General features: G+C 42.2%; 1 protein-coding gene across 2 annotated transcripts in view; it reads left to right on the forward strand.

Annotated features, from left to right (window-relative positions):
• The window catches only part of boka (BCL2 family apoptosis regulator BOK a), a 28,257-nt gene that overhangs the window by 10,139 nt on the left and 2,774 nt on the right, over positions 1 to 15,344 (forward strand). For both annotated transcript variants that reach the window (XM_038306884.1, XM_038306885.1), the window contains exons 3-4: positions 4,035 to 4,163; positions 13,119 to 13,282. In XM_038306884.1, the coding sequence (XP_038162812.1) occupies positions 4,035 to 4,163; positions 13,119 to 13,282 (293 nt within the window). The remainder of the gene's footprint in view (positions 1 to 4,034; positions 4,164 to 13,118; positions 13,283 to 15,344) is intronic.

Raw genomic sequence — 15,344 nt, forward strand, 5'->3', positions numbered from 1 at the left:
CCGCCTCTAGTTCCCTTCCTTCAGCTGACGGTTTACTCAACCTATCGTCGTCTTTTATTTTGCACCTGAGTGCCTCCCTGTTAGGGCTGTTGACTTAGAAGAGAATAATGATTCATTTTGAGCATTTGGAAATGTATTTGACATTTTAACATATTAGTAAATATATTTGTGGGTTTGTTTACTGTTCATGCCATATGTGACTGCCTCATCTGGTGTTTCCCTGTTCGGTGGAATAAAAAAAGCTTCTAGTGAAAAGAGAAGAATAGAAGAATGCAGGCAGGTTTGGCATAAGATTACAGGTGGAATCGAGCCATGTTTCTGCAGTCTGAAAGGAACACCCTCGGTTTCTAGTGAAACACCTTAAGGGAATTCTCTTCTTGTAAAAGATTATGCAACATTTTCTCCCTCTGGAGTTCTTACCTAATACAGAAACAAGATCTCTGTCAGATCAAAGTTTCGCTTTACATTTTATGTTTTTGACGTCACCTCAGTGTTAGTGTTGGAAATTTAACCGAAGCTTTATTAATAGGAAATTAAGCCTGGTGATTATGTTTATACTATTTGGATGGTTGTTAAAGTTTAATTAGCTGGAGACGATTAATCCCTGGAACAAATTTCATACCAATCTAGACTCTAAACTATGAGGTCAATTCACTTCCATCATTGTTGCAAATGAAAAAAACAAGATCTAGAAATGAAAGTTTCAAACATATAAATAAAAATAAGTTTTTGAGAGAAACTTTGCTGTTTTCTTAGATTTGTTTCTTAAAATAGACATAACCATTTTTATAGATTTTGTGTTTAGATTTTTTAATTTCTAATTTTCATATTTAGTTTTATGAATTACTTTCAAATTGTATTTTTCAGATCACATTTTCTTCTTTACTTCTGCGGGGATGTTTGAAAAGAATTCAATTCTTAAAATTTGATCTGAGAAACAGAAATGTGAACATATTAAACCTTGAAAATTTTTTTTTCTTTTTCGAAAAAGTTACATTTGAAAACATGAAATAGGAAAAAAAAACATTTTAAAAGAACATTGAATTAACATCAGAGAAAGCAGCACAGTTACATTATAAAAAAAAATTGTTTATGATGCTTTTAAAATTTCCATTTACAAAACACTCCATAGAAAACGTTCTTTTTGGATGAGATTTTTTGGAGAAATGTTCTGTAACAGACATTTCTTAACACTTTGATTCAGCGTGTTTTAAAGTTGATAATTAACTGTGTTTTGTTCTTGATGTCATTTTATGATTGGGTTCACCTTATTATTCAGACAATTCAGTCAGCTCATCCTCAAGCTGTGCAGATCAGGGGGCCACCCCTAGCCAATCACTGCCCACCCTCAGCCAATCACTGGCAACCCTCAGCCAATCACTGCCCACCCTCAGCCAATCACTGCCCACCCCTAGCCAATCACTGCCCACCCTCAGCCAATCACTGGCAACCCTCAGCCAATCACTGCCCACCCTCAGCCAATCACTGCCCACCCTCAGCCAATCACTGCCCACCCTCAGCCAATCACTGCCCACCCTCAGCCAACCACTGGCAACCCTTAGCCAATCACTGGAAACCCTTAGCCAATCACTGGAAACCCATAGCCAATTACTGGCAACCCTCAGCCAATCACTGCCCACCCTCAGCCAACCACTGGCAACCCTTAGCCAATCACTGGCAACCCTCAGCCAATCACTGCCCACCCTCAGCCAATCACTGCCCACCCTTAGCCAATCACTGGCAACCCTCAGCCAATCACTGCCCACCCTTAGCCAACCACTGGCAACCCTCAGCCAATCACTGGCAACCCTTAGCCAATCACTGGAAACCCTTAGCCAATCACTGGAAACCCATAGCCAATTACTGGCAACCCTCAGCCAATCACTGGCAACCCTTAGCCAATCACTGGAAACCCTTAGCCAATCACTGGAAACCCATAGCCAATTACTGGCAACCCTCAGCCAATCACTGCCCACCCTCAGCCAATCACTGGCAACCCTCAGCCAATCACTGCCCACCCTCAGCCAATCACTGCCCACCCTCAGCCAATCACTGCCCACTCTTAGCCAATCACTGGCAACCCTCAGCCAATCACTGCCCACCCTTAGCCAACCACTGGCAACCCTTAGCCAATCACTGACAACCCTTAGCCAATCACTGGCAACCCTCAGCCAATCACTGGCAACCCTCAGCCAATCACTGGCAACCCTTAGCCAATCACTGGCAACCCTTAGCCAATCACTGGAAACCCTCAGCCAATCACTGGCAACCCTCAGCCAACCACTGGCAACCCTTAGCCAATCACTGGCAACCCTTAGCCAATCACTGGCAACCCTCAGCCAATCACTGACAACCCTTAGCCAATCACTGGCAACCCTCAGCCAATCACTGGCAACCCTCAGCCAATCACTGGCAACCCTTAGCCAATCACTGGCAACCCTTAGCCAATCACTGGAAACCCTCAGCCAATCACTGGCAACCCTCAGCCAACCACTGGCAACCCTTAGCCAATCACTGGCAACCCTTAGCCAATCACTGGCAACCCTCAGCCAACCACTGGCAACCCTCAGCCAACCCCTCAGCCAACCACTGGCAACCCTCAGCCAACCACTGGCAACCCTCAGCCAACCACTGGCAACCCTCAGCCAACCACTGGCAACCCTCAGCCAACCACTGGCAACCCTTAGCCAATCACTGGCAACCCTTAGCCAATCACTGGCAACCCTCAGCCAATTCTGGCCACCCCTTTGGCCACCTCTATAATTTTTCAAGGGGGATATTATAACTTATTTAACATTTTAATTTATCACATTCACATTATTTTACTAACAATAAATTTGATTAATACGGAAGTGATTTTCAGAATTAGTATCCAGAATTTGTTTCATAAGGTAAAGATGAAAATTATATGTCTCTGCAAGTCATCCAGAAGTCTTCAGTTAAATCAAACATAAATAAAAACTAAATCCATGTAATGTAGGTATTAGTATATATATAAATATTATATTGAACAATTATTGATCAAAGTAGTTGGTTTTTTTTCTCTCCATAAAGGTAGGTAATAGTTGGAATGGATAAGATGTTCTCCCCCAGAACTCAGAAAAAAAAAGCAGGGGGTCAGAACCAGTTTGGTATGACTGCTTTTATGGGCTCGGAATCTTTTATGGGCTCGGAATCTTTTATGGGCTCGGACTCTTTTATGGGCTCGGACTCTTTTATGGGCTCAGACTCTTTTATGGGCTCGGAATCTTTTATGGGCTCGGACTCTTTTATGGGCTCGGAATCTTTTATTGGCTCGGAATCTTTTATGGGCTCAGACTCTTTTATCGGCTCGGCTGCTTTTATCGGCTCGGACTCTTTTATCGGCTCGGCTGCTTTTATCGGCTCGGAATCTTTTAACGGCTCGGACTCTTTTTTTCAGCTCGGATGCTTTTATCGGCTCGGAATCTTTTAACGGCTCGGACTCTTTTCGGCTCAGATGCTTTTATCGTCTCGGAATCTTTTATCGGCTCGAATACTTTTAACGGCTTGGATGCTTTTAGCGGCATGGATGCTTCTAGCGGCTCGGATGGCTACGATGTAACCTCAGCTGAAAACCGACATGTATCTCACCTTTGAAGGCCCAAAAGCCGCAGGCAGGTGGAAGACGAATGGAGACGGCTGCTTATGTAGACTCTGTATCACCCCTGATTACATCATTAACATTTAATCCTCAACAATGCCCATGTATCAAAAGCCACTCGTCCATTTTAGCTTTTGCTAACGCTAGCTTATCAACGCCATTCCTGTCATTAACCCAAATACACACAGTCGTTCTTTTGTTTTTTTTTAATTCTTGTTTCTTTTACATTCATACCTTATTTGTAAAATCCAAAAGCAAAAATCAGGGTTTCATTACCAGCTACCTGTTTCTACTACCAGGGAACTTTTGTTAGAGAAGTAAAAATAATTGTGTGAACCTGATGTTAGATTTATGAACCCTTCATGCAGAGAGCCAGAAGGAATGACTGAATCCAGGTTTTCTGTCCCATCAGGCGATGAGTTGGAGTACCTCCGCCCCAACGTCTACCGCAATGTCGCTCGCCAGCTGAACATCTCGGTGGCAATAGAGGGCGTGGTGTCCGACGCCTTCATGGCCATCGCTGCAGACATCTTCTCAACAGGTATGTCAAACCCCCCGTGCTGCATGATGAGGTTCTTCAGGATTTTAAGTGATAATCTATCATACAGTAATGCAGATAAATGTTTGACTCTTTCAAATGGGGCATGTGGAGCTTATGATACCCCTCAATAAATGAATTCCCCTTTATGCCATAAAAGTGCACTGCTAGCTTAGCTGCTGACTAGCGTTAGCCTACATTTTACCAACATTTGATTAGTGAGGGGAATATTTAGCAAGATATTCATGCATTTATCTTCTAAGGGGCTGTGGGTAGCGCTGCTGCCTTGCAGCAAGAACGTTCTGGGTTCGATTCCCAGTCCAGGTTCTTTCTGCATGGAGTTTGCATGTTCTCCCTGAGCATGCGTGGGTTCTCTCCGGGTACTCCGGCTTCCTCACACAGTCTAAAAACATGACTGTAAGGTTAACGGGCCTCTCTATATTCTCCTTAAGCCGGACGTACACTGTACGATTTTTTTGCGCTTTTCGGACCGATTCTCCAGTCGTGTGAGAATTTTTCAGATGGTGCCGACCTTCAGCCTGATCGTGCGTCCTGCACCATATAGTGTACAGGGGGTAACGAGGGACGACTAACCTCTCATGACCATCTACAGGTCAGGAATCGTAAAGTCGGGATAAAATCAAAAATTTTTGAAATTCAGTCGGTGTTCGTGGACAAATTCTGCTGATGAAGCTGAGCTACGAGCCGATTTACAAGAACCTTATTTACTGCGCACGTGTGACAAGGAAGTTCTTCTTCTTCCAGATTGATGAGTCCGACCATCGCCATCTCTTTGCACGGAGTCCCACGTGGTTTTTACACGTACAGCGTGAGCAGGTAGATCGCATCAGAGCGTCGGGCCGCACAGTGGGAGAACAAACATCGTGAGCTGTGAACCTTTTAACCCCGTGGTTTCGTCGTACAGTTTGAGCTGTAGCTGCGTGCAACGATTGAAAATATCGCAGTGTATGCATGGCTTTATGCGTGCGTTGGGTGCATGTTTGTCCTGTTTGTCTCTGTGTTGCCCTGCGATGGACTGCGAGGGTGAACCAGCACCCCTCGCCACCCCAGCAGAGATTAGCGTGACAGAAAACATATGAATGGATGTTCATTTGATTACACTTAACAACAGAAATGAAATAATAATGAATTAAAAAAAGGAACTGGACTGACGCTTTGACAGTTGGAAACATGAAATAGCATCATCCAGCTGCATGGAAATGACAGATGATGTTAAACTCTGGTTTGATGCTTTTTGATGTTTTGGAAGGAAAACCTTTGTTCTCCATTTTTTATTTATTTATTTTTTTCAGAAACAATTTTTCATAATTTAAGTTGATAATATTTTTTGTTATGTATTCCATATGAAAAGTGATATAATGTAAGGCATATTTAAGGATGTCGGGGTCTCTTAAATCTTAACGAATATAAATAAAACAGTTAGCTTTGAATTTTTACCATGAAAAAGATCGAATATAGCATTAAGCTTTTAATCTCCCCTTTAATCTTTTTTTTTTTGTTGTATTGTTTTTTGTTGTTACAAGGAAGACAGTTTACAGCTGATGGGAGACTGGGTAGAACTGAATATCATTTGTTAGAGAGTACAACATACACTGCAAAAAATGTAAATCTAAATAAGTAATTTTTTCTTAAAATAAGTGCATTTTTTCTTGAATTGAGGGATAAATGAGACACTTTGCTAATGGAACAAGACAATTTACATTTGAAATAAGAAAAAACTATTGCTTAGTCTTATTTTAAGTGCATATTTTCTTATTATCTTATTTTAAGTGTTAAAAATACTTATTTTCCTGCTCAAATTAAGGGTAAATATACTTGATTTAATACATTTTTACTTAATTTCAGATCGTTTTTGCAGTGTAGAACTAAGGTGGAGGTTTACCTTCAAGCACAACAACGAAACTAAGTCTTGACTCAGAGCTACGTGATGTGATCAGTGCATATTTGTGTTAGAATGATACATGTCCAAACCTAGGTTAGGTCAAATTCAAAATGTTAAGAAACGACAGAGCAGCAGGACTTTAACACTGCATGCTCCTAAACCAGCTGCATTAGACTGAACTTTATTACACAACAGAGACCTAAAAACAAAACAAAAAAAGATGCTGCAAGAGACATACCACAGTATAAATGCCACAAACTATTGACTAATTGTTTGAATCCCAAAGCTCTCCATCCTTTTGAGTTTTTAGTTTCAAAGACATTTAAAAAAACATGCATCGTATTCCTTCCACGTCGCATTCACTAGCCTGTGATTGTCACTAAATCTAGATGCTGTAAAATTTAAGTAAAGTAAATATTTTTGATTTTAAAGCAGTAATGCTCTTAAGACTGAAGGGAGGTGTTTGTTATTTTTGAGAAGCTCCTTTCAGAAGGAGGAACTTCTGAGTTTTAGGCAAACACAGCAGAGATACGGAGCAAAGGAGAAACACTTTGTACTTCTCTTATCATGCAGTTTTACTCAATTGCAAAGTAGATTAATGACTTTCACTCAATATAATAAAACCTGCTCTGAAGTCAGAATAAAGCTTTTTTTCCCCTGTTATTTTGAAGCATTTTAGGAACGCCGTCATCCCCTGCCAGGAAGGGAACTTCAGTGGAAAGCGTTCATGCCATATTAGGCTAAAATCAGACAGACAGTTTGGACCCCACCCAGGAGGCTCGGGCTTGAGCCTTCGGGTTTCTCCTCTGAGGATATAACAAACAGAGGATCTGCAAAGGTGACTTAGAGTTTATCTTCACTAAATCAAGTTAGTCGGTTCATTAGGCTGCAAAACAAGGAAGTCCAATTAGACATGAGTTATCTTTATTCTGAATGGTTCTGCTGGTTAGAATAACTGATGAGCAAAAGAATCCAAAATAGGATGGAGTTGTAGTTCGAAGGCTTCAAACGTTCAATATATGGAGAGAAAAAGTGGTTAAAAGGCTGTGATAAGAGTCCAGACGAGTCATGGTGTGGAGGGGAAGTCCTGAGCAGCTTCAGATCACGACCACAAACGCTCTATCCGCAACCGCTTAGTCACTAATGTCATGCTGCACTTCTTGGGCAGAGATAAAAGCTCTTGCAATATGTTGGGGAGGGGGGGGGGATCCATCATACAACATGTCAACATCCCCCTCCCCTGTTCCTGTCTGCTTCAAAGTCCGTACTGCTGGAAGGTAAAATAAACATCCTTTATTGACCTCATGGGCTGAAAAAATATAGAATATCAGAGATAGAATCTGAAGAAATTTGAAGAATATTTTGAGAAAATAAAAAATGAAAGCTGCAGTTGATCTGAAGTTTATAAAAATGAAAGGCTCTTCTGTAATTTGACCTCCTCTACATTTATTCATGGGTTATGCTCCATCTTAGCCCTTCTTTTGGGACCAGCTGAGCATCAAGCAGGTGATGTTATAAATGCTGAAAATGCTCTCATCTTCAGCTTTAGGTCTTAAAATGTAAATCCATCCCTGTTGAGGTAAAATGAACCCATCCAGGTTGTATCAGTCAGGTGACGTAGCTTAGCATCCATGATTAGAGGGGCTACATTTTAGACCTTTCCGTGTTGATTTGGGATGCAGAACACTGAGGCTGAGAGCAGCAGTGAAGCTCCCGCCCTATAGAACAAATACTCTATATGACAGATGTACGGAAGAGGATTAGGGCCACTGGAAAAAAAAAAGTTAACTGATTTTTATATTTTATTTCAGTTTAGTTTGGGGAAAAAAGTCGGAATTCTGACTTTAATCTCAGAATTCTGACTTTTTTCTCAGAATTCTGACTTTTCTCTCAGAATTCTGACTTTTCTCAGAATTCTGGCTTTTTTCTCAGAATTCTGACAGCTAACAAACATGTTAGCATCAAGCCGTAGCCATGTCTGTTTTAGAGACTAGCTCTCTTGTTTTAATGACCTTCTGCTCCTCCATTAATGAGGGGACCCCGCAGGCACGTAAAAAGTTGCCTAATTCCGTCGTTTTCCACCAATGTGTCACTGGCCACCTCTAACAACTCACATCTTTGTCAGTGAAGCTAAGTGCTCCACATCTCTTCCTTCATGGTGCCCATCTACATTAAGATCCACAATTCTGGGATAAAACTCAGAATTCTGAGAGAAAAGTCAGAATTCTGACTTTTTTCTCAAACTAAACTGAAATAGAATTTAAAAATTACTTAACTTTTTTTTTTCTTTCAGTGGCCCTAATCCTCTTCTGTACAGATGGGACCAGACTAAAGCTGAAAAATTTAAATTTAAAACAACTATCCGGCATGGTGTCGGAGGGGTGGTGATCTGGGATCCTTGTAGTGACTGAGTTGATCCTGATCTTCTGTGTTTTCCATTTCAGACCACAGACTGTAACTTTGTGCAAAAAAAACAAAATTCAAACCTTGATGAACTCAAGCCAATTTTGAAATGAAATGACAGTAAAATTATCCCAGAAAGATCAGAGAAACTGAGAAAATCATGTGCATCAAGTATCTTCAAACTCAACTCTATTTCTGACATTTTTAATGGAAAAAGCTTCCTGGATGGGAACAGAAACGTCTTGAAATTTGGAAACAAAGTCCAGTGGATTGATTAACTTTATGTGGAACTACTTGAGTTAAATCCCAGGTTGTTCTATTAGGCTTTCTCTATTTCATTTTAATAACCTCAGTGGAGAAGCTGACGTCTGTTTCTGCCTGTTTCAGGTATGAACCAGCTCATTATTCTTGATGAATAAAACCCTTAAAGGAGAAGTTCACTTTTTAACACTTTAAGCCCATTTTCTGTAGTGTCCAGGATGAAATCGAATGATCGACACCAAAATTTTGACAATTGGTCCTGTCTCTGCTTTTTGGCTAATGCAGAATCCCCCCCTGGCTGCTTCAGAATGGCTTCCATTGTGCATGTCCGATAATGTCCTTAAAACAACCCTAAACGTTCTTTTTTTAAATATGCTACTCACCGGGTCCTCAGCGCTGTTCAATGACGTTCCAAAAAAAGTTTCGTAAAGAAAAAACGTTCCTGTAGTGTTTTATTTAGCATTTTGTAAATCCCATTGAGTTCTGTTGGAATAGTCAATATTCCGCTGCCACCGGAAACGGAAATGGGGCCGGTTTACACAGTTGTAGTCTTTTCGCTTCACTCTGTGTACTCCGACGTCGAGAATCAAGAATCCACCTTTCGTATTCCATTTTCAGAGTTTTTTAAAGTGTTTAACAGAGACGTTAGCACCTCGACGTCGGAGTACACAGAGTGAAGCGAAAAGACTACAACTAAGTGTAAACAGGCCCCATTTCCGTTTCCGGTGGCAGGGGAATATTGACTATTCCAACAGAACTCAATGGGATTTACAAAATGCTAAATAAAACACTACAGGCACTAAATCGCACTCCAGCAGTGAAGGCTGTCCCACATCAGGAAGAGGAGGTTCTCTGCCTTGACACAGCCGACGTGTGGAAGACTCTGAGGAGGGTCAACCCGCGGAAGGCCCCAGGTCCCGACAACATACCTGGGCGGGTGCTCAAGGAGTGTGCAGGTCAGCTAGCTGGTGTCCTCACGGACATTTTTAACACCTCGCTGGAGCAAGCCACAGTGCCAGCATGCTTCAAGTCTGCCTCCATCATCCCAGTGCCAAAGAAACCTCAAGTCACCTGCTACAACGACTACCGGCCCGTCGCACTGACTCCCATCATGATGAAGTGCTTTGAAAGGCTGGTAAAGGAACACATCGTCTCCAGTCTCCCCACAACACTCGACCCGTTCCAGTTTGCCTACCGGCGAAACCGCTCCACTGAGGACGCCATCTCCTCTGCTCTTCACCTGAGCCTGGCCCACCTGGAGGAGAAGAACACCCACGTGCGGATGCTGTTCCTGGACTTCAGTTCAGCGTTTAACACCATCATCCCACAGCACCTGGTGGGAAAGCTGGAACATCTGGGCTTCAACACACCCCTTCGAAACTGGCTGCTGGACTTCCTCACCAACAGACCTCAGTCAGTCCGGGTCGGTCAGAACACCTCTGATGTCATCACCCTCAGCACGGGCTCCCCTCAGGGCTGCGTCCTGAGCCCCCTGCTGTTCACCCTGATGACATATGACTGCGTCCCCAGGTTCACCACCAATCACATCGTGAAGTTTGCGGACGACACCACGGTGGTGGGCCTCATCAGGGACGACAACGACCGGGACTACAGAGAGGAGGTGGAGCAGCTGGTGGACTGGTGCAGTGAAAACAGTCTGATCCTGAACGTGGAGAAGACGAAGGAGATCATCGTCGACTTCAGGAAAAACCGCCCCCACCATGCTCCACTGCTCATCAACAGCTCAGCTGTGGAGGTGGTCAGCAGCACAAAGTTCCTGGGGGTGCACATCACGGACAACCTCACCTGGACTGTAAACACTTCATCTCTAGTGAAGAGGGCACAGAAGCGCTTGTACTTTCTGCGGAGGATGAGGAGAGCCCGCCTGCCCCCGCCCATCCTCACAACCTTCTACAGAAGCACCATAGAGAGCGTTCTGACCAGCTGTCTCTCTCTGTGGTGTGGAGGCTGCAGAGCTTCTGACTGGAAGAATGTGAGGAGGGTGGTGAGGACAGCGGAAGGAATCATTGGGGCTCCTCTTCCCTCCATTAAGGACATTTCATCACAGCGCTGTGTGTCCCGAGCCCGTAATATCATCAAAGACCCCTCACACCCCCACCATGGACTGTTCTCCCTGCTGCCCTCTGGAAAGAGGTTCCGCAGCATCCGCTGCAGATCCACCAGGTTGTGCAACAGCTTCTTCCCCACTGCCATCAGACTGTTGAACCTTTGATCCACAATCCGAACTCTGCACCTATTGCACATTATCGGGCATCAAATGCTGCTGAACTTTTAACTTTTAGCCCTTTAAATTGTTCATCTCATTGTATTTTTCAATAACGCATTTTTTGCACAAATGCCATTTTGCACTGAACCACTGCAACTTGCACACTGTCTCTTATCCTCTGCACTGTTCACACTTTGACCACTGCTGCACTTTTTGTATTTTTCTATAACTCGTGCCATTGTGAAATATCAATGCAACGTTCATAAGCTGTATGTAACGCAATTTCGTTCTGTATGCACCCTGTGCATACAAAATGACAAATAAAGAAGTCTAAGTCTACAGGAACGTTTTTTCTTTACGAAACTTTTTTTGGAACGTCATTGAACAGCGCTGACGACCCGGTGAGTAGCATATTTAAAAAAAGAACGTTTAGGGTTGTTTTAAGGACATTATCGGACATGCACAATGGAAGCCATTCTGAAGCAGCCAGGGGGGGATTCTGCATTAGCCAAAAAGCAGAGACAGGACCAATTGTCAAAATTTTGGTGTCGATCATTCGATTTCATCCTGGACACTACAGAAAATGGGCTTAAAGTGTTAAAAAGTGAACTTCTCCTTTAACTAAGAAGAACTGACACCTGCTCATGTTGATCTATCTATAGAAATGGGCAAAACACAGTCACATGGTGTTTCATCCACATGCCTTTCAAAATGGAGCTTTAACATTTTTTATAAATACTTTTAGTTTTATATCTGTGTAAACAAATAAAATTAGATTTAAAATTCCACCTGACATGTGTGACTCTGCAGGAGTAATGCAACAACAGCGATTCATTTTTAGCCCCGCCCCCTAATGGCCGACATCTTCGGAAACTATAGGCTCAGACCTTTCCAAGGAGGGGTCAGAGGTCATTGTGTGACAATTTAAGGTGATGTAACTGACCTGTGTTTCATAAGTTTGCTCTGTTATTCTTATTTTCCATCAGTTTGGTGATATTATTTGTAAAATTCAATGAAATAACGGGTAAATCTTAGGAGCAAAGGTTTTTTTCTCATACAGAAAGTCTCCAATAATGGAAATCGGCATATTTATCTGGCCAGATTCCCTTTTATGAGTGTAAAATGCATTTGGCACAACTTGGCCACTTTTGGCACCACTGTGCCAAAATCCCATTTCCTGCTAGCACACTGTTCACTAAAACCTCTGTGGAACAAACATGCTTCAACTTATTCCGTCCAGATTAGCTTGAGTTACAGTCAAGATGTGGATCTATAAAGTCTGATGTTTTCCAATGGGATTTTTATGTTGTTTTTTTTTGCAGTGTTTATTTTGGAAATAACTTTGTTTAATCACCTCTAAATCAGACATGGTGCCATTTAAAATAACTGTTCAACCTGAAAAATATTCCTCAATGCTTTTCTGTCATATAAATACAAACTGTTCTTTTTCCAATTTATAGTTTGGGGGCTGAACTTTAACATATATATTTCAGGTGGAATTTGCTCCTAAGACCCTCTGGGATAAGGGGTTAATACGTAGATATTGTTGTTACAGAGCTGTTCTTCCAGTTGGTTTCGGTTGCTGTTGAAGATCTTTTGCATAAACTGAATGTAACTTCTCACGCCAAGCAAACTATGTCCTTAATTGTAATGCAGCTACTTTGAAATTCTTCATTTAGACTTCCTTTAAAACTAAGGTTTAAGGTAAAGGTTTTTCAGAGATTTAAACTGATGTGGTAGAAATTCAGATTCCTCCATTAAAGAGAAACCTGATCTGAGGACAGTGGATAAACCAAAGAGACCGTCTAAAGATGAAACCATAAATGGTGTTTTAGTGAAACTCTGTTCTTCTCTCTGATGAAGCGATGCTCTCTGTCTTAAAGCTCTCTGCCTGAGTGTTTTCTCTCTCCGTGGTTCTCAGAAGCACTCGGGTCTAAACCCTTGGCGCAGCAGAGGTTTTAATAATAGTTTCATGTTTCCATTAAACTCCAAACATTCAATAAGAAGCTTGTTTGTTCTGTTCGCTTTCCACAGAATCCTGCAACTGCTCCACGTGTTTCAGTTTCTAACCTTAGCAGATCTGCATCCCTCCATATGTTTGTTCTTTGCTCATTAATGCGGTGAAGTTTGCTCTGAGCTCCACATCATGTGTGTCTTTAACCAGGCGTGACGTGGGGGAAGGTGGTCTCCTTGTACGCTGTGGCGGGAGCTCTGGCGGTGGACTGCGTACGCCATGGTCATCCAGCTATGGTCCACACCATCGTCGACTGCATGGGGGAGTTCGTCCGCAAGAGTCTGACTCCATGGTTGAAGAAGAGAGGCGGCTGGGTAAGGAAAAACATTTAATTCACCCGTTCACTTCAGATGCACTTCAGGAGAACCATGCTAGTGCAGTTTTATTAATTAAAGTTGGTGGAAGCAGGAAATTCCAAAATACCAGAAAGAGTTGGATATTTAAAGCTTTGCATACGCCTCTTATTGCACAACTTACCTCCAGATATCCCAGTTTGCATAATAATAATCGAACTTTATTAATCTCACATTGGAGAAATTCACTCTCTGTATTTAACCCATCCCATTGGGGAGCAGTGGGCTGCCATAGTGCGGCGCCCGGGGAGCAGGGTGGGTTTAAGGGTCCCGTCACACCTTGCTGATTGAGCCACCGTACGCCTGACGTCTCAGAAGCTCCTAAAACGCAGGCAAACGCTGAACTTTCTGTCTATTCTTTCAATTTTGGGTGCATACATAGAATAACTTATGCATAACGCACGGCACTGCCTCATTTCATGTGTATTACGCAGCATCAGTTAAAGCTGCTCCCCTCATGATGCCACCTGCCCCCCCCAAAAAAAATACAAAAAAGAAAAGAGAAAGAAATAAAGAAGGTTTTTGGTGGCAGCAGATTGAGCATCATGTCTGCTAGAAAGGATGCTTGGATAATAAAGGTACAGATTTAAGTTACTCTGGAATGTGGAAAAGATTTGCTGCATGCTGGGATTTCAAAATAGAATCTATGAAGAACTCCTTCAGGTGTTAGGGTCCTGTAGATGCAGATTTATCCAGCCCTGATTTATCCGTCCCAGAATGTCCTGAAACGCTGAACTTTCTATTTATTTTTTCTATTTTGGGCGTATACATATAGTATTCGTAACGAGTCCAGAACTTGTGTCCAACGACAGCCTAACTTCTGCATAACGCACGGCAGCATAATGCCCATGATGACCTGAGGAGGGCAGTGATGCACCAGGAGGCGCCTGGTCTGCATAAAAACATGTCTTTGATCGCTGTATTGACCTAACTGCTGTTTACCACCTGCCAAAAAAATTAATTAATAAATGGAAAGAAAGAAAGAAAATAACCATGGTAACAACGCTGAAAAACAACTCATTAAATCACATCAGTGGCTCACTAACCAGTTAAAAATGGGAACCCTGTTGGCTGGTTTTATTCTACACTGGTCATATAAAGTCCAAAAGGTTCTGTCTAACTCAGTTATTGCTTAATGTTGTTTACTGCAATGTTTAAAGGTGCAGAGTCACGTTATATGACTAAAGACCAAAAACCATTTGATCACGATGAAAAAGCTTTTATGCACCAAGCGTCCGTCCTCATCCTGTTTAGTCCTTTTTAACCTAAATAGACTTCCAGCAGTGAATGCGATAAGCTGAAATAAACCCATGTGGCGCCATCTGCTGGCAGCTCTGCCGGAGAGCCAAATGGAGATGTTCAATACCTATTTACCCCTTTAGTTTATCCCTTAGGGGAACTACGGAGAGCGTGAAGGATCATTAGCCTATATGGAGAAAGGGAGAAATGTGGATGGATAGATAGCTACATGTTGCAGTATCTATAACAACCCAAACACAGGATTTCAGAATTAGACATCCCAGGTTATTAATTTCATTCACTCGCAAAAGTAACGCAATAGTTACTTTAACTAGTAACTAGTTCCTTTATTGTGGAGTAACTCAGTTACTTTTCGGGAGAAGTAACTAGTAACTATAACTAATTACTTTTTCAAAGTAACGTGCCCAACACTGCCCTTTCAGAGACATAGACAGGTATGGGGCATTGCAGGCTAATGAAGAAGCCAAACCACCCCCATTCCAAAGGGGGGGGACCCGTTCATCCGTTTCTATTTGCATGTTTTCTAAACATAAACCAGGCTTTGTTGGGCTGCTGGATAAAACCTGGAACTAAACGCTATTTCTGACATTTTGAATCGAAAAAACTTCCTGGATGGAAGAGAAACGTCTTCAAACTTGGAAACAAAGTCCAGTGGATTGATTTTATTTTTATTTTTTGGATTTTCTAAATGTGACAGAGAACTTTTGCCACTTTTCCGCTATCCATCTTTTAACTTTCAGGACTTTGTTTTTAAAACTTTTTT

Source organism: Cyprinodon tularosa, unplaced genomic scaffold (assembly GCF_016077235.1).
Source record: "Cyprinodon tularosa strain WSP-4 unplaced genomic scaffold, ASM1607723v1 ctg596, whole genome shotgun sequence".
NCBI lineage: Eukaryota > Metazoa > Chordata > Actinopteri > Cyprinodontiformes > Cyprinodontidae > Cyprinodon > Cyprinodon tularosa.